The 19435-nt window shown below is 46.4% G+C and overlaps 1 protein-coding gene across 3 annotated transcripts in view; it reads right to left on the bottom strand.

Moving 5' to 3' along the window:
* Positions 1 to 19435, bottom strand: part of ZDHHC20 (zDHHC palmitoyltransferase 20) — a 96298-nt gene that overhangs the window by 30542 nt on the left and 46321 nt on the right. For all 3 annotated transcript variants that reach the window (XM_075337394.1, XM_075337395.1, XM_075337396.1), the window contains exons 4-5: positions 18703 to 18823; positions 3630 to 3699 (exon numbers count right to left, since the gene is read on the bottom strand). In XM_075337394.1, the coding sequence (XP_075193509.1) occupies positions 3630 to 3699; positions 18703 to 18823 (191 nt within the window). The remainder of the gene's footprint in view (positions 1 to 3629; positions 3700 to 18702; positions 18824 to 19435) is intronic.

Genomic DNA, 19435 nt, shown 5'->3' with positions numbered 1-19435 from the left:
ACTTGACCTGAACCCTGATGGAAGTCACTAATTGGGCAGTTCGGGTCTTCACCCAAATGCAGCCAGCCATAAACAGATCACTTCCGAAGGTGAGTGATCGCGGTTTTTCCAATTTTTTTTTTTGTTTGGTGCACACTACATCCGATTACACTGTTGTCACCTCCAGTGACCGCCGTTTACACACTGCAAGCAGCTCACACTGGGCTGAGGACAGAACGTTCCCGAGTACTGCGATGCTCATGCAAGTGGTCAGTATACATAAAGGAAATAGAAGAATCCAGCTTCTGCTAGGCCGGGATGAAATCTTTTCATTTATTAAACCATTAAAATAATGCTGCATCGGTACTGGCACCAAACAGACCCATCAGGGAACAAATCCAATGCGTTTCGACACCGGTAAAGTCTCATTAGTTCCATGACCCCGAGGGGTCTGTTTGGCGCCAGTACCGCTGCAGCATTATTTTTATGGTTTAAGAAATGAAAAGATTTTATCCCTGCCTTTTTCCGCTGGATTCTTCTATTTCCTTTGAGCTGTGCAGCCCTGGCCAGAGCGTTCTCCGTGCAGAGTGTTTCCATCCCACATTACCTTCAATGGTGAGCTGGCTTTTTTCTGTTTTCTTAGCATACATAAAAAGCACCCAATGTCAAGTTTTATTTTTTTTTGTAAAGTTGGTGTTCGATAAAAATATTGAACCTTGAGTTCGCTCATCTCTACTCTATAGCAAAGACTTGCAAGCACCGAGCTCCTTACTTAGGAAATCATCCCCATCTGATGGACTGGAGCATGGCCACTACAGTAAACTATACAATTAAATATCCCTCTCTTCTTGAGAAAGGAGAATATTTCTAATTTGAGTTAACTTGCAAATGTTTTTTTTAATCACTTTGCAATTTTACCCATTTATGAGAAATATCACTTTAAAGGGAACCTGTCACCAAATTTGGTCACTATAAGCTGCGGCCACCACCAGTGGGCTCTTATACGCGTCCTACGTCATGCACACTACCCAGCATTGAGGTCCTGCGCAGGTGCACTACAATACTTTGATCTGTCCTGCTCAGGGCAGATCAAAGTGCGCCTGCGCAGGACCTCAATGCCCGCCTGTGTACATGACGTAGAACGCGTCTTGCACCCCGGCTTCAGAAGGAGGACAAAGATGGCGGAAAGACAAGGCACCGCTCCCGGAGAATGGAGACACCCCTCCAACCCATCTGCACTGCACCGACCGTTTAGGTAAGTATTATAAAGTCATTTTTACGTTTCTACACAGCATGTTAGTGTGTCGCCCAGGGCTATGGGTTACTCGGTCCTGGACCATATATGTATGGGGATGCTGTGTCACGGTTGCATAATGGCCGATGCCCGGTTCAGTGACCCTGGGGACGCTTTTTAAAAGGGTATATATACAGGGGAGTGAAAGTGTTTGCATTGTGACGCTACTTGCGGATTGCAGTTATGGTGATGGAACCGCCGCTGCACAGTCTAGTACCTCTGGGGCTGATGGTGGTGCAGCCGAGATGGTAGGCCCTCCGCAAGCAGGGCCAGGCCCAAGGGAATGGATGGAGGGGTCCGCCGCAGAAAGAAGGGAGACCACATAGTGGGGATGCAGTGCAACTTCTGTTTACGCGCTGTCAGATGGAATGGTGGCCTCAAAAACGGCTGGTTCAGACCCCTGTCCCTTTTGTCCCAGTGCCGGTGGTGTGACCTGGTGGTCTCTTTCCCCGGCACCTCTCACTTGTGGTTGGGACCCCGTAGCCTGGAGTGTTGGTGGGTCCCTTACTGTCTTTTGGCAGTCTCTTGCCCGTACGGTGGGCAGTGCGAACCCTGTAGGGTTGGTGTTCTATTCCGGTCCCTGGCTCAATCTTTACTGCCAGTGCCCCTGGATTGTTTGGGTCAGTGAGGTCCGTGAAGGTCCCCTTACTGTGCAGGTGTTTGTCAAGTCGTGTGAAGCTGTCACCTGACCTAGGGCCCTGTGCCCCGTCTGTGCTTTGGTTCCAGAGGTACCTGGCTGTACCGTCCCTGGCAACCACTCTCCTTGCTACCTGGGTCACAGTTACACGACCCAGTTTGGAAACACGTCCGTCCCCTTTCACTGTCACCACGGGACTTCTCTGTCTAAGTATATGTCTGTGTCTGTTTTATCCCCTCCCACCAGGTTGCCTTCTAGTGGACTGGACTGGCTCCACCTCTAGGCAGCCATCCATTGGGTCCTGGACTAATCAGTCATCCCTAATGGGGAGTGGGGAACTGGGGATGTTATGTGTGTTGTTGGTACTGGCACTGAGTTTCCAGGTCCCTGGGGGTAGGCCATGCATCTTAGGATGCAGTACCTAGTAGTGCCCTGAGGGGTTCAGGGGCACTACTTTAGAATGCAGTATATAAGAGCCCAGTGGTGGTTGCCGCAGCTTATAGTCACCAAATCTGGTGACAGGTTCCCTTTAAGGACCAGTGGTATAGGTCACATAAGTCACTATGGGATCTTCTCATTCCCCAAGCTCTCTTTCTAATGGATATTGTTTCCTCTATTGTAAACTATAAAGACAAACCACCAAGCCTCAGGGACCCTGGATATGAAGGCAGCTGAGTGCTTTTGCACAGATCATGGACCTCTTTGTTGGCTTCTTACATCCCTCCTATTCCACAAAAAGGAACATTGTTCCGGATAGGCTCCACGTTCTCAGTTATTTATACGGCTCCACATCAGCCGCGCTGTTCATTACGTATTCAGCAGAATATCCATTAGGAGATTACAAATATAAAGATAAGTAACGACTAATATAAAACCTATCTACATGCGTGCAGATGTGGTCCTGGTTCAAATATGACCGAGGACAACATCAGACGAGTCTGTATATCCTCCACGTGATTGTACAACTTTCCTCCAGGTTCTCCAGCCACACACTAAAAACCATACATAGCCCAAATTCGCAGATGTGGAATCTAATCTGTGAGCCTAAAGGCCCTGTCACACACAGAGATAAATCTTTGGCAGATCTGTGGTTGCAGTGAAATCATGGACATATTGTTCCATTTGTACACAGCCACAAACCTGGCACCGATTGTCCACAATTTCACTGCAACCACAGATCTGCCACAGATTTATCTCTGTGTGTGACAGGGCCTTTAGGGGTACTTCTCACATAGCGAGATCGCTGCTGAGTCACAGGTTTTGTGACGTATCAGTGACCTCATCAGCGATCTTGCTGTGTGTGACACTAAGCAGCGACCTGGCCCCTGCTGTGAAATCGCTGATCGTTACACACTGTTCTGGTTCATTTTTTGCTCGTTGGTCTCACGCTGTGCAGCACACATCGGCGAGTTTGACGGCGGGAGACCAACGAGCTCCGATTCTGTGTAAGCAGCGTATGCTGGTAACCAGAGTAAATATCAGGTAACTAAGCAAAGCGCTTTGCTTAGTTACCCGATATTTACCCTGGTTACCAAGCGCAGCATCTTAGCTGGTGAGATCTGCCTGACTGAAAGCTCACCAGGACCATGTAGCGACGCACCAACGATCCCTGCCAGGTTGGATCGCTGGTGGGATCGTTGGTGTGTCGCAACGTGTGACCCCCAGCCTTACTGGGAACAAAGGCAAATAATGAGATATACATAAGATCCAAGGACTCACACGTCACAGGCTGAGCAGTGGTGGCATCGGTCGGGTTTTATCAGTTGACATCTTTCACAATACCGGATGGCTAGATTTAGAAAGAAAGAAAAAAATGTTTTAAAAAATTCCCACAAAATATTGATAGGACAGATTCAACAGATTTAAAAGTTTTCATTTAGAATTTAAAAGGGTCACAACATTTTACGATTTCGACTTTTTCATTAACAAGTAGATTAAAACTGCATCATATATGAAAATTACATACAATTGTTATAGGTGTCCACGCACGCCTGGCATAGCGCCACACGCGTTCGATCATCTTCGTATGCCAGTCTGACATGAACTACCTTTAAAAAAGAATCCGACAGTAGGATCGACACCTTTAACCAGCGGGATTTAACTGGTTAACAGCCGCCGGTGGATCTCTGATCCACCAGCGGCTGTTAGAGGCACATTTCGGCTGATCAGATCAGCCAACGTGCAGAAAAGATGCGGGCTCCGCATGCGAGCCCGCATCAAAGGCAGGGACGTGACCAGTATGTCTAAGGTTGTGAAGGGGTATAAGGGTCGATATTGACTTTAAGGATTGCTACATCCAATAGGTGGCACTAAAGTTATCTTGTTGTCAGAAGAGGCACTTTACATATTTAATTTCCCAGAGGTGCATTGCATGGCTTATAAGCCTCCTTACACTGGCATGTAAATTTCCTCAAGTAGAGACATTAACCTTTAGACCTCTATGATTCTCAGTAAGTATTGCAGTTGCTAAGAAGTTCTGACAAGTAGTAACTTATGAAGGCAGATCAGTGTCATACCTAACAGAGGAATTGCGACAATACCACATTTTTAGAGGTTTTCTTATGAATCGCAACTTTGCACAATAGCATATTTAAGATATTTGAAGACCTCCCACAGAGCTATATAGTTATATAGTTACATAGGTTAAAAAAAGCCCTCGGTCCATCTAGTTCAATCTTCCTCCACCAATTATACATTTTGGCACGGGAATTATTTTTTTTATTACAAGATGTACAGTCCAGTCCAAAAGTTTGGACACACCTCCTTTCTAGAACAACTGTTAAGAGGAGACTTTGTGCAGCAGGCCTTCATGGTAAAATAGCTGCTAGGAAACCACTGCTAAGGACAGGCAACAAGCAGAAGAGACTTGTTTGGGCTAAAGAACACAAGGAATGGACATTAGACCAGTGGAAATCTGTGCTTTAGTCTGATGAGTCCAAATTTGAGATCTTTGGATCTAACCACCGTATCTTTGTAGAAAAGGTGAACGGATGGACACTACATGGCTGGTTCCCACCGTGAAGCATGGAGGAGGAGGTGTGATGGTGTGGGAGTGCTTTGCTGGTGACACTGTTGGGGATTTATTCAAAATTGAAGGCATACTGAACCAGCATGCCTACCACAGCATCTTGCAGCGGCGTGCTATTCCATCCGGTTTGCGTTTAGTTGGACAATCATTTATTTTTCAACAGGACAATGACCCCAAACTTATATGAAGTGAAAGCTGCACACCAAATTCAGAGTAATATGAACAAACATAACTGCTTGATGATACATAAAGAATGAAAAATACAACTAGCCATATGAAAAATGGAAAAAAATCTTTTTGGGGATATTGCATAACTGCTGAGGATTATTTTGAAAAAAAGAAATATTTAGCTAATGTATTGATCAATTCATTACTGCCCCATAACCACTTCACGGTAATCTTTTATTTATGGGGTCCCTAACAAAATGTTACCTCTATATGCGGTTAAAACCTGCTTGTGTGCATGGGTACCTAACCATATGTTACCTCTATGCAGTTTTTTTTCTGTCTGAGAACCCAGTCCCGCCCTTTGGCAATGATTGTTCAACTTCCTATATAGCCAGGTCCCTGGCTTCCCATACACAGCACGTTTCAGCCGCACATAGAGGTAACATTTGGTTAGGTACCCATGCACACAAGCAGGTTTTAACCGCATATAGAGGTAACATTTTGTTAGGGACCCCATAAATAAGAGATTACCGTGAAGTGGTTATGGGGCAGTAATGAATTGATCAATACATTAGCTAAATATCTCTTTTTTTTTCAAAATAATCCTCAGAAGTTATGCAATATCACCAAAAAAATGTTTCCATTTTTCATATGGCTAGTTGTATTTTTCATTCTTTATGTATCAACAAGCAGTTATGCTTGTTCATATTACTCTGAATTTGGTGTGCAGCTTTCACTTCATATAGATTATGTATTTTTTGGCTAGCACCCTGTTCACATTTACAATGGAGTTCCAGCAGTCATTTTGATTGTAATAACCCCAAACACACCTCCAGGCTGTGTAAGGGCTATTTGACTAAGAAGAAGAGTGATGGGATGCTACGCCAGATGACCTGGCCTCCACAGTCACCAGACCTGAACCCAATCAAGATGGTTTGGGGTGAGCTGGACCGCAGAGTGAAGGCAAAAGGGCCAACAAGTGCTAAGCATATCTGGGAACTCCTTCAAGACTGTTGGAAAACCATTTCCGGTGACTACCTCTTGAAGCTCATCAAGAGAATGCCAAGAAGTGTGCAAAGCAGTAATCAAAGCAAAAGGTGGCTACTTTGAAGAACCTAGAATATAAGACAAATGTTCAATTGTTTCACACTAAGTATTTCATTCCATATGTTTTAATTCATAGTTTTGATGCCTTCAATGTGAATCTACAATTTTCAGAGTCATGAAAATAAAGAAAACTCATTGAATCAGAAGGTGTGTCCAAACTTTTGGTCTGTACTGTGGATTTTGTGGTATCATTTTATGGTACTTATGACATGACCACTTCAGTAATATGCAGTAATATTCTGCCTCTGCTTTGGGTACAGGCTAATAAGCAAATAAACATGGCAGACAAAGGGGCCCTTCTTACGTCCCTTTCTACTATGAGGACTAAACACTGATTGTGTGGAGACGGCACTAGTGGGGTACCAGAGGAGCTCCCTCTCTAAACCCCTTAGATGCTACAGTCACTACTGACCACATCTAAAGGGTTAAATGGCTGGGATTATAGTTGGCTGCTACAATGGCCAAGATCATAACTAACATATGCTGATGGTGGTGCCGGTACAGCTCCTGACTGTGTGCCATCCGTGAGCCATAACTGTATGGAAAGGTAAGCAATTTGTGCCAAATCTCAATGTACATCATTAGGAAAATGAGCAGGAAAGGTTTAAAAAGGACAATACAGCTCATAAGAAGATCACAGCGATTCCCAATGTCGGGAGCCCAGGACAAGTGTTTAAAGGGAATCTGTCACCAAGTTTTTGCTCCCTCATCTGAGAGCAGCATAATGTAGGGACAGAGACCCTGATTCCAGCGATGTGTCACTTACTGAGTTGCTTGCTGTCATTTTGATAAAAATCAATGTTTTCTCTGCTGCAGATCTAGCAGTTACACAGAGCTCATGAATATGCTGGACTACCTGCAGCACGCCAAGTAGTCCTGTAATGATAATCTACTGCTGATTAAACAGCAATTTTATAAAAACTACACTGAGCAGCCCAGTAAGAGACACATCACTGGAATCAGGATCTCTGCCCCTACAATATGCTGCTCTCAGATTAGGGGGCAAAAAACTGGTGACATATTCCCTTTAACGTGTCTGCAATGCCCCAACTGGTAAATTCAAGCAATGTATTGTTACCATTGAAACGAATGGACTGCTTGTGTAATGTCAGGACATGCTGGGTCCTTTAGTGCAAGACACATTGCTTGCACTTAATATCCCCTCTAGTAATTACAGGAGGATCCTGAAGGTAAACGCTCCATTCATTAATAAGACATCTGAAAATGTATTTTTTTCTAATGCATGCGATCCCTTTCAAACCCTCTGCATTTACATTAGGAACCTATACTGATCCATTCAGGTCAATAGCAATTGTAATGGAAAGACCTCTAGCATATCACCGCAGTGCAAACAAAAAAATAAATAAAAAAAAAAAAAAAAAAAAATAAATAAAAAAAAATAAAATCAGTATATGGCTTCATTGTGATCCATTTCAATTGGTATTTTGCTTGTAGAAATACCAGAGCCTGGGAGAGAAGCTGCGGACGGTAAGAAGCCCGACCGGACCAATGCCAACGATGGCGTGAAGTTAGGTGGAAGGCAATGAAGTCAGCGTAGTGTCTGCACGGCCAGGGTGGGCGACGCGATAGGTACAAGCATATACGGAAGAGGAGGGAAGACTAAAGTCCGTATTTAGCCAGTGCACGGCATCGCCCCCTTTAAAAGAGGAGCATTCGAGATAGGAGGAAGTTTAAATTAGGACAAGAGATGATGGATTTGGTGGTCTCAGCACCAATGTGAGGGGCACTGTGCCAGGCTTGTGTCATGTCGCTCTACACAGAGCTATCTGCAATACCACACACCGCCTGTGGACAGGCGGGGCACTGCCTATTGAACAGCAACCCTACAGGCGATTCATTTTCCTTGCAGAGACTTTCCCCATATTCGAGGCTATTTTAGGACAACATACGCCTGATGCTTTCTCAACAGAACACAAATGAGGATTTTACAGGCAAACAATGGAAACCAGTCACTACTCGGGGACGTGCATACGGCATCTTTATTCTGATGGAAGAGCCACCAAGGATTTCCTAGGTGAAGCCAGTGGTCTTATTCCTGAAGCGGCTGCAATAGCGGTTTTGCTGTTTTTTTCAGGGTCTCTGGTGCCAGTGTCTTTTCCCCATGCTTTCAACTAGTGATGAGTGGGCACTACCATGCTCGGGTGCTCAGTACTTGTAACTAGTGATGAGTGGGCACTACCATGCTCAGGTGCTCAGTACTCGTAACTAGTGATGAGCGAGCACTACCATGCTCAGGTGCTCAGTACTCGTAACTAGTGATGAGTGGGCAGTGGGCACTACCATGCTCGGGTGCTCAGTACTCGTAACTAGTGATGAGCGAGCACTACCATGCTCGGGTGCTCAGTACTCGTAACTAGTGATGAGCGAGCACTACCATGCTCGGGTGCTCAGTACTCGTAACTAGTGATGAGCGAGCACTACCATGCTCGGGTGCTCAGTACTCGTAACTAGTGATGAGCGGGCACTACCATGCTCAGGTGCTCAGTACTCGTAACTAGTGATGAGTGGGCACTACCATGCTCGGGTGCTCAGTACTCGTAACTAGTGATGAGCGAGCACTACCATGCTCGGGTGCTCAGTACTCGTAACTAGTGATGAGCGGGCACTACCATGCTCAGGTGCTCAGTACTCGTAACTAGTGATGAGTGGGCACTACCATGCTCGGGTGCTCAGTACTCGTAACTAGTGATGAGCGAGCACTACCATGCTCGGGTGCTCAGTACTCGTAACTAGTGATGAGCAGGCACTACCATGCTCAGTACTCGGAACTAGTGATGAGCGGACACTACCATGCTCAGTACTCTTAACTAGTGATGAGCGGGCACTACCATGCTCGGGTGCTCAGTACTCGTAACTAGTGATGAGCAGGCACTACCATGCTCAGTACTCGGAACTAGTGATGAGCGGGCACTACCATGCTCAGTACTCGTAACTAGTGATAAGCGGGCACTACCATGCTCAGGTGCTCAGTACTCGTAACCAGTGATGAGCGGGCACTACCATGCTCAGGTGCTCAGTACTCGTAACCAGTGATGAGCGGGCACTACCATGCTCGGGTGCACGATACTCGTAACCAGTGATGAGCGGGCACTACCATGCTCGGGTGTTCGGTACTTTTAACTAGTGATGAGCGGGCACTACCATGCTCGGGTGCTCGATACTCGTAACCAGTGATGAGCGGGCACTACCATGCTCGGGTGTTCGGTACTTGTAACTAGTGATGAGCGGGCACTACCATGGTCAGGTGCTCGTAACCAGTGATGAGCGGGCACTACCATGCTCGGGTGTTCGGTACTTGTAACTAGTGATGAGCGGGCACTACCATGGTCAGGTGCTCGTAACCAGTGATGAGCAATCACTTATTGTCACAAAGTGACATGTCAGATTTGAAAAATTTGGTTTGTCACTGAGTTAAGGGTGCTTTACACACTGCGACATCGCTAGCGATGTCGTGCGCGATAGCATCCGCCCCTGTCGTTCGCGCGACATTTGGTGAATGCTGCCGTAGTGAACATTATCGCTACGGCAGCGTCACACGCACATACCTTTCCAGCGACGTCGTTGTGACCGCCGAACAATCCCTCCTTCAAGGGGGAGGTGCGTTCGGTGTCATAGCAACGTCACTGCGCGGCTGCCCAATAGCAGAGGAGGGGCGGAGATGAGCGGGAAGCAACATGCCGCCCGCCCACCTCCTTCCTCATTGCCGGTGGATGCAGGTAAGGAGAGGTTCGTCGTTCCTGCGGTGTCACACACAGCGATGTGTGATGCTGCAAGAATGGCAAACAACCAGCGGCATGCACCATCAACGATATTATGAAAAGGAGCGACGTGTCAACGATCAACGATTTTTGCGATCGTTAATTGTCGCTCCTTGGTGTCACACGCTGCGATGTTGCTAACGGCGCCGGATGTGCGTCACTAACGACGTGACCCCGACGATATATCGTTAGCGATGTCGCAGCGTGTAAAGCACCCTTTAGGCTATGTACTTACGCCGAGTATTTGGTGCAGACATTTTCAGCACCAAATCTATATCTTCTGGCAGAAAAAACGCACCAAATATAAGGTGCAGTTTGTTTGGTTTTTTTGCCATGCATTTTTCTTAATGAAGTCAATGGGTGGAAGGGCTGAAAAACGCAGGAAGAAAACGCACCAAGAATTGATGTTTTATATTTTTTTCTGCAACCGAAAAAATAAGCAACATGCGCAATTTTTAGAAACTTTGCTGGCATACGGATAAGCATGCAGATTTGTGACAAAACTGCACCAAAAAACAACTAAAGGCCGCTTTACACACTGATATCGGTACCGATATCGCCAGCGTGCGTACCCGCCCCCATCGGTTGTGCGACACTGGCCAATCGCTGCCCGTGCCGCACAACATCGCCCGGACCCGTCACACGTACTTACCTTCCCTGAGACGTCGCTGTGACTGACAAAACGCCTCCTTTCTAAGGGGGCGATTCGTTCAGCGTGACAGCGACGTCACAGCTGCGTCACTGAACCGCCGCCCAATAGAAGCGGAGGGGCGGAGATGAGCGGGACGTAACATCCCGCCCACCTCCTTCCTGCCTCATAGCGGCCGGGAGGCAGGTAAGGTGAGGTTCCTCGTTCCTGCGGTGTCACACGGAGCGATGTGTGCTGCCGCAGGGACGAGGAACAACATCGTACCTGCAGCTGCAACGATAATTGGGAATGGACTCCCATGTCACCGATTTTGAAAGTTTTTGCAACGATTCAAAAATCGTTCATAGGTGTCACACGCAACGACATCGCTAACGCGGCCGGATGTGCGTCACAAACACCGTGACCCCAACGACATTGTTTTAGCGATATCATAGCGTGTAAAGCGGCCCTTAGGCTGTGCGCACACGATCAACGTTTGCTGCGTTTTAGATGTAGCGTGTTTACTCTGCGTCAAAAACGCTGTGTTGTGCAGTACAAGCGCAGTGGATGGATTTCTAGAAGTCCCGTGCCCACTGTGCTTAATTTTTTTTGCAGAAAACACTGACCCGCGGAGCGTCTTCCAGGCCGCAGCATGTCAATTGTTTACTGCGGACTTGCATGCTCCTCCTTAGTTACTGCTGCAGTAACGATATTTGAGAATGGACCCCCATGTCACCGATGAGCGATTTTGCACGTTTTTGCGACGATGCAAAATCGCTCAAAGGTGTCACACGCAACGGCATCGCTAAAGCGGCCGGATGTGTGTCACAAATTCCGTGACCCCCAACGAGATCACTTGAGCGATGTCGTAGCCTGTAAAGCCCACTTAGGTCTCTAAAAAAAAAAGTATACAAATTATCTGTTCTAGACGGAAAGAAATACTCTCTCACTACTGCCACCTATAGGAGGTAGCTACCCTGGGGGTTACGCATAGCACTCAGGGCCTCATTCAAGGTGCCCATGCTAAGATGCCGCCACGCAAATGTTGTGGGGGATTCAAGTAGCCCCACCTCCGGTGCACATTGCATGAGTGCTGATCATTATGTGCGCCTCCAGCTTTGGTCACTCGCACCCTCCAACGATCTTTGCAACTCTGATAAGAATTTTAGCCAATTTTACCCGTCTACATGCAGCTGATTTGGGTGCAGCATAAAGCAGGGCACGTCCCCCTGACCGAGATGCCCCAGAGGGAACACCAGCACCCCATGGAAACTGACCATACAGATTAACTTGTGCACAGAGGATATAGAGAGGATATGCTGATTACTGGGAAGGTAGGACTGCCTATAGGGGAATATCCTCACCCCCTTATTTTTTGAGTGAGGGCACTTATGCACGCCGTGTCTGGGTTCACAGACATCACAGAGCAGCTCGGCCACCTCCACTCAGCAGCTGTGACACTCGAACACTGGACACTTTGTTCTGCCATCATTTGATGTGATGACACAATCTCCATCCTCAAATCTACAGCGGAGATGCCCCGCAGGGTATTTTATGGCACTGCACGGGCACGCAGACTGAAAAACCTCATTGTGATTGCTGTCACTAATGTGATGTATTAGAGACTCATTATCTGTGAGCCAGGCACGGTTACATCCTCCCAGACACGTTAAATATTATGGACATCTTTGATGAGGGAAAAAAATATATATGTTTACATAGTAAGAGGTTACGTTTGCTTTAAATTTCAGACTGAAAAATTAATTTATTTTTATACTCTCTAATATGAAGTTTGCAACCTGATCCAAGTTTCAGATTCTCTTGTGGGATTTTCCCTGCCTGCAATGCAGGCTGGATGTGAGCGCTGTGTATCCAGGGTGCTGCCATCTCATTAGCACATACACTACTCACAAAAAGGGACATTTTGGCTTTCGGGTGAAATTTATATAAAACGCAAAAAGTTCCCTCTACAGTGATATTTTATCATGAAAGTAGAGCATTTAAGTAGAAGCATTTAATGGTGATTTCCTCACCTCAAACTAGTTATCGAAACAGAAGCCAACACCAGTGGTGGGAATACCTCCCAAAAATGTCAATGTCTCAATAACTAGTCATGTGGCCTTGAGCATCAATTACAGCTGACAACAACATCTCCTGCTATTCACGAGTGGCGTTATTGTCTACGGAGGCATGGTATCCCACTTTTCTTGAAGGGTGGTCCTCAGGTCACTGAGGTTCGGGGGTACAGAGTTACGGCCTCTACACGGCGACTCAACCGATCCCATAGGTTTTCTATGGGACTCTGGTTTGGAGAAAGTGCAACTGCTATATTTGAGGTCTCCCAGTCTCCAGCAGCCGGTCTCTAAAGATGCAACCGCAATGATCTGGAGCATTGTTTTCCATGAAGATGAAATTAGACCGTTGGTGTTCATGCAGAGGCACAATGACTGGATAAATGAGGTAATTCCAGTAGTAGGGGCTGTCACTGTACCATTCACACAGTGTAGGACAGTTCTGTATTGACCAGACACACCTGTCCACATCGTAACACCACCACCAACAAAGGCTCGTCTGGTGACAACATTGGCTGATGCAGAGCGCTCTTCTTGACGTCTCCAACATTGTTGGCGGCCATCATTTTTGCTTAGCGTGAATCGACTTTCAGCAGTGAACAGTACTGAGGCCACTGGTCCCCCATCCAGCATAGATGACATCTGTGCCTGATTGGGTGGTCAGGTACAGACTAACAGGTTGTCTAACGTGTAGATCACACTGATGTAAATGGTTTTAATAGTCTGATGTGACACGTGGGTGCCTTAAACAGACCTGGAGTTGTGTGGCATTCATCCAGTTTTAAAGGGCATGCTTCATAATGAAGCAGTTATCAGTGTGAGATGTGGCCAAAGCACATCCATTTTGCTGCCTGTGACTCATACAGTCTCTCTGTATCTCTGTACAACCTGCTGGTGATACTCTGTGACACTCGAAGCTCAGTGGCCACTTCCGTCTGAGAACGTCCTGCTTGAAGTTTCATAATGGTGCGGTACTGCTGATCTATTGTTATGTGTAATCTTGGTTTCATGATGTCAAAACGTGAACAGTATAATGAGAAGGACTGTTTAATACCAATTCTAATTGAACCCAAAAATGTATTGGGAGACTCAAGCATCAAACACCTGTTGTGAATTTTGCCATTAAGCCCCTTGTGAGAGAACAGCAAGTTGTGCAAAAAGTCCTCAAACATTGACCAGTTGGACATGTGCTTTCAAAAGATTAAAGAAGGTCACATTAAGTTCACCTGAAAAGGTTAGGGGGCATTTCAGGATCATCCTAAAATTTCACCTGAAAGCCAAATATCCACAACTTTTGTGAGTAGTATATATCAGCACAGCTTCTATCCTGCACTTATTTACTCTTCATGTACTTTTTTTTTTTTTTTTTACTAAAGCTTGCTTTCTCTACCCTTCCTGAGGCTGTATTTCCTTCAAAAAAGGCAGTGCTGTTTTTCCAAAAAATGCCAAGTGTGAAACAACCCAAATAGTGTTTTCCTACCAGTCTGTATTTGATTTGACGAGGACTCATTTCCTAAATTCCAAGTTACATACCTTAGAATTTGTTAACACAATATTCTACCCAGAAACTCAACTACTATGGTGTTAATCATATGGTTTTGAGATTTTATCAAACGGTAAACCATCTGACAAGGCCATAAAGGCAGCTTTCTACAGTGCCTATTTCTGAAAGGTGAGGCAATGCTTACTCGGAGAAAAATATTCAAAAAGGAGCTCTTCTCCCCAGGAAGAAGCTGATTCTCTAGCGTCACATGTCGGAGGTAGCTACACTTTAGGTATCTATGTTTTCTGAAGTCAGTCAACATATTTAGTTCTCTAAAAAAAAAGAAAGACGTCCAACCACGGGCATTTGTTTAATGGTTCTTTCACCTCATCAGTGCAAAGCAGGACAATGGTTAGGGTAGGTGAGCAGCTCAATAAAGGTTTAAACACTGACTTATAATGGAATAGGAGGTACTAAAGTTTCTTACTTCTGTAGGAGAGCTGTTTTGCATACCCGTATGTGACGACATGGACTTTGTCAGTGCTTAGCAGGGGTTAAATTTCTTAAAATTCAGCCAGACATGAAGATAGTTTGTTTATAGATGGAAGATAAGCCCCTTATTGTTTTTACAAGACTCTTGTTGACTCATGTAATTGCCTTGGCTAATGAAGGCCAGACACCCAGATAAATCAATTATGCGAACCTCCCATTGTATTAGGATGTGTATTGCTAGGTGTGATGTGGCTTGGCTGTCTATCCTGTGTCTAGATATTTGAATATGGCTTGAAATCTAGCCAATAAGAGCCCAGTCTTTTCCACCAATCGTGAAGACCCCAATGGTCTGAATGGAGAGCTCAGGAGTATAAAAAAGAGGACTGTCCATTGCCCAGGGAGACTCTTGCTACATGCTACCAATCTAGGATCTGCGGATCCGATTGGCAAGCTGAACCTGGATTATAACACTACATGGACCTCAGCATCGAATGCAAGGATTCGGCTGAGCTATCAAGGACTACCTAAGGAAGGAATCCAGCTTAGGACAATACAGTCACTGGACTACAGACTTTGCAGACCTCAGCCAGCTTCCTAAATCTGGCCTTATTCCATTCTCGGTAAGTAGCCCTGGAAGCTCTGAGGCACGGACATTCTAATCCCTGGTGAGCCAGCGGAAGGGTGAGAGTGCACCTGTTACATTTGTGTGTTTTGCTGGTTATGTGCTATGTGCCGTTAATTGTTTGGGGATCCAATAAAGTCTTAATATTGGGATTTCCTCACCCTGTGCTGTCTGAGTAGTGTTCTGCCCACGGTTAAGGAGGTCGGGCGTTCAGTTGGGATGAGCCCTGGGCCACGCTGTCTTTCCAAAGGCGGCTGGGCTAGCGGACGAGAGCACCCACTGACCCCCGTGTCTCCACACCATATCACCATATGCAAGGGTCTTCATACCATAGCTCTGCAGGGAGAAACAGCAAGCTCTAGACATGTGTCCAATGCCTTTTACTCAGTACACTATTCTGCACAGACAAGGAGAAAATAACCCCGAAACAGCAGTCTACAGATGGGTGCATTTGTTTTTAAGACTACTCAGATTTGACCACAGGTAAAGTCATGTACCACAGCTGGGTGGGATATTATATTCTTGGCTACCTCCAATAAGCGGCACTAAAGCCTGTCCTCTACCTCCTGGAGAAGAGCCAATCTGCACATCAAAGTCAATGAAATATGCATTTGCTGAGAGTGGGGGTCCTGAGTGACATATGGACAGGAATTGTATTAAGTGCCCATCAACAATGCAGTCTGGTCATGTTAAGTATGCCAAGGAAAAGAAATGAAATATCTCCCTCACTGGTCAATGGAAGATTGCAAATCTCGAGTAATTTGCATTAAGTTATTTTAAGGGGTTGTCCTTAGATAGACAGAAATACTTTCTTCTCTAAAGCAACCTGCATTCAATATTTCCAGAGTTGCAGGTTATTGCCATTATTTTCCCTTTCCAGATAACCAGTTATTAGCAATTTCCTGCCTCGTAAGTGAATGTCCTGTCACTACTGCGGTTACGTTCACAGTCTACTTACTGTACATATAGCTATGGACCAGAGCTGCAAAACCTGTGACCCAAAATGCCATTCTGTGTGGCCAGTATAGATGTGGACTCAGAAATGCAGAGTTTCGTGTGGCTGTTCACATGTAATTTACATGTCAGAGACATGCGGAGTGGCACACGGCTGCGGAGAAGGCTTAGGCAAGTACCAAAGATGCACTGTTCCATTATACTTCTGTCACGCTAAGTATGGGGACGTACCAAGTGAGCGGCGAAAGGCAAGGGAAGAGGACCCCTTCGTCTAGGCAAGGGGGAGCTTGTCCGCTGGTCCTTGGAATCCCTCATCACCATAGATAGGTTCCACATCTATACGCCAAGCCAAATACCTGACCCTAAATAGGGAACAGGTGGGATGACCTTTTCAGCAACAATACTACAGGAGTCTAGAGCAACAGAAGACGACCTCTCCAGAACACAGCCAGGAATAAACTATACAAAGCACCCAAACCACCCCAGGGTGAGGTTAACAAAGGAAGTCAGAGGCTAGCAACTGAGAGGAAAATCTGAAAGTTTCCCAGGGTCAACACGTCCTGCCAATCACTGAAATTTTCTAGCACTCACGGCCACTGGATTGTCAGCTGGTCGTGACACCTACGTGACAACTTCAGATACACTGAAGTACCTTGAACCGCGTTTGGCAATCTAGAAGGAACATAGAGTTAGAGAGGTGGCTGTGTGTGTGCAGTTAACTCTGAAAACGAGGCAGTTACCGCAGTGCAGATTATGGAGAAAAGAAACCCCCATTCTGCTGATGAGTCGGAGAACCGTGACCAAGACATTTATCACATATACTTTTGACACACCATAACTGTGCTCACATGTTGAAGATACCTTTCAGCCATGTTGCGTTTTTCTTCAAAGTTTTCAAAACTCTATAAAACTACAGCTTTTTTGCTATAATTATAGAAAATTGGGGCAAACATTATGAAAACTGTTTTAAACACATAGCAATGATAAGGTGTGAGATAGCAATACCCCTTTAAGGTTTATGAAACCCTTTGGAGAGGTTCAATAAGAGAACGTGACCAGAAGAGGTTATTGGTCTCGGATTTAGACATTATTGATGTTTAATGTATGGCAGGGCCTCCTCCATGTGCTCATCTCCTTCACTAATTGGCAAATGGGTCAATGCTCCCAGATATTTGTACGAGAAATTAACGTTTAGCTCAAGGACCTATTAAAAAAACCCACTTACAGCACTTGCTAATTACAAGGTTTAGTAATTAGTACCGCTGCTGTATTTCTAGCAACGGCTATGACTTACAAGATTAGATGCCTGATCCCCAATTTTATTCATGGGCCATCAGATGCAAGAGCAGCACACAGCAGCCCACAGAGCTCAATGCCAGGCACAGAGAAAGGCACTGTGTATTCTCATCACATACACAAACACAAGAGGAATGCAAGGCACCCGGCACCACGGCCGTCAGAGACACAGTGTGTTAGGATTCCCCAGCCTCCGTCTAGTACCGCTCTACAGAACCCAGAGACAGACAAGTGAGGCAGACAAAGACAGAAAAGTGGCAGAAAATTAAAATGACCGGTATTGTTTATATACCGGTATATACACACATATATACTGTGTATGCATATATACTGTGTATGTATAAATATGTAAAATATATACATACATATATGTGTATAGAATCTATATATATAATTGCCTTATTCTGTCTGTCTGTTTTTCTTGCTCCAAAATTCTGACATTACCGTGACAAGCGTCACATTGGCTGCTCGCCTCCGCCCCCCCGCACTGATTGGCCGCTCGCCCAGGCTCCGCCCTCCACACGGATTGGCCTCTCGCTCCGGCCCCCTGCACGCATTGGCAACTCGGCCACACCCCGCCCCCCTCACGCATTGCACGCTCGCTCTGGCCCCGCCCCCCGCACGCATTCCCCGAACCGACACGGAGCCCCGACTCCCAGGTGAGTGCTGTACCCCCGGGAGCCCACACCAGCGTACGCCGGCAACCCAGCCGACACATACCCTCGCATTGCTGGGGTTGCCGGCATACGCTGGTGTGGGCTCCCGTGCGTGCGGGGGGCGGGGTACGCTGGTAACCATGGTACACATCGGGTAATATTGTGTAGCATGGTTACCAGCGTATGCCGGCTCCCTGCCCATTCAGATCGTTGGTCTCCCGCTGTCACACGCTGATGCGTGCTGCACAGCAGGAGACCAACAAGTGACACAGCACTGTCTCTTTGAATACTTACCTGATGTGTACCATGCTTACTAGCATACCCCGACTCCCGGCACACGTACGCTGATAACAATGATACACATCAGGTAACTATGGAAACCACTTTGCATAGTTGCCCCCTGAACCACATATATGACAATATAGACTATGCCGCTATAATACTGTAGTGTGCAGCCTGTACTATGCTGTACATGCACATGAAGGCTTTGCAGAGTCCCAGCCTCACCTTTGGTAGCTGTGGTGGTATAGATAGGCAGGTCTTTGGCCGCTCGCTTGAGGATTTCCTGCTGGTATTCCTGCCGCTCCTCCTTCTCGTACAACTCCTTGTCAGACTTGGATAAACAGAACTGAAGGAAAGACACAGAGCAGCGTTAGGCCGGTGACCAGCGAAAGCAAACATGGTTCTGTGTCAGCAACACAGATTAAGTAATGTCAATACAGATGGCGCAGCACCTGGCACGAGCGGCGAGTGTGTACACGGGAAGTGGTCGCGGACAGAAGGCACAGCGGGTGCTTGGCTACATCTATGGAGACCTCTATGCACATTAAAAGTCAGCCGTATATACCCGCCGCTCTAGGCAGGACCGGCCGAGAACTAGGCAGGACTGGCCGAGAACTAGGCAGGACCGGCCGAGAATTAGGCAGGGCCAACAGAGAACTAGGCAGGGCCAACAGAGAACTAGGCAGGACCGGCCGAGAACTAGGCAGGGCTTTACCACTCCCCACTGACCGATGATGTCCAGGAGACAAGGAGCAGATAGATGACATTTAAATGCTCAATATCTTTATTTTCAGGGATGATAAACTGCGAAGAGAAAAATTTGGCAGCAATTTTGTCGCCTCTTCTCACTAAATGTATGAAACGACCAGGGGTATATGGCTGTAGCACCAGTATGGCGCAAATCACACGTGTATGGCCAGCTATAGGCATCTGTTACTGAACAACGCAGTCACAGAAA

Source organism: Anomaloglossus baeobatrachus, chromosome 2 (genome assembly GCF_048569485.1).
Source record: "Anomaloglossus baeobatrachus isolate aAnoBae1 chromosome 2, aAnoBae1.hap1, whole genome shotgun sequence".
Classification (NCBI taxonomy): domain Eukaryota; kingdom Metazoa; phylum Chordata; class Amphibia; order Anura; family Aromobatidae; genus Anomaloglossus; species Anomaloglossus baeobatrachus.
Note: the sequence above shows the minus strand (reverse complement) of the source record. Positions and strands in the feature narration are given on the sequence as shown.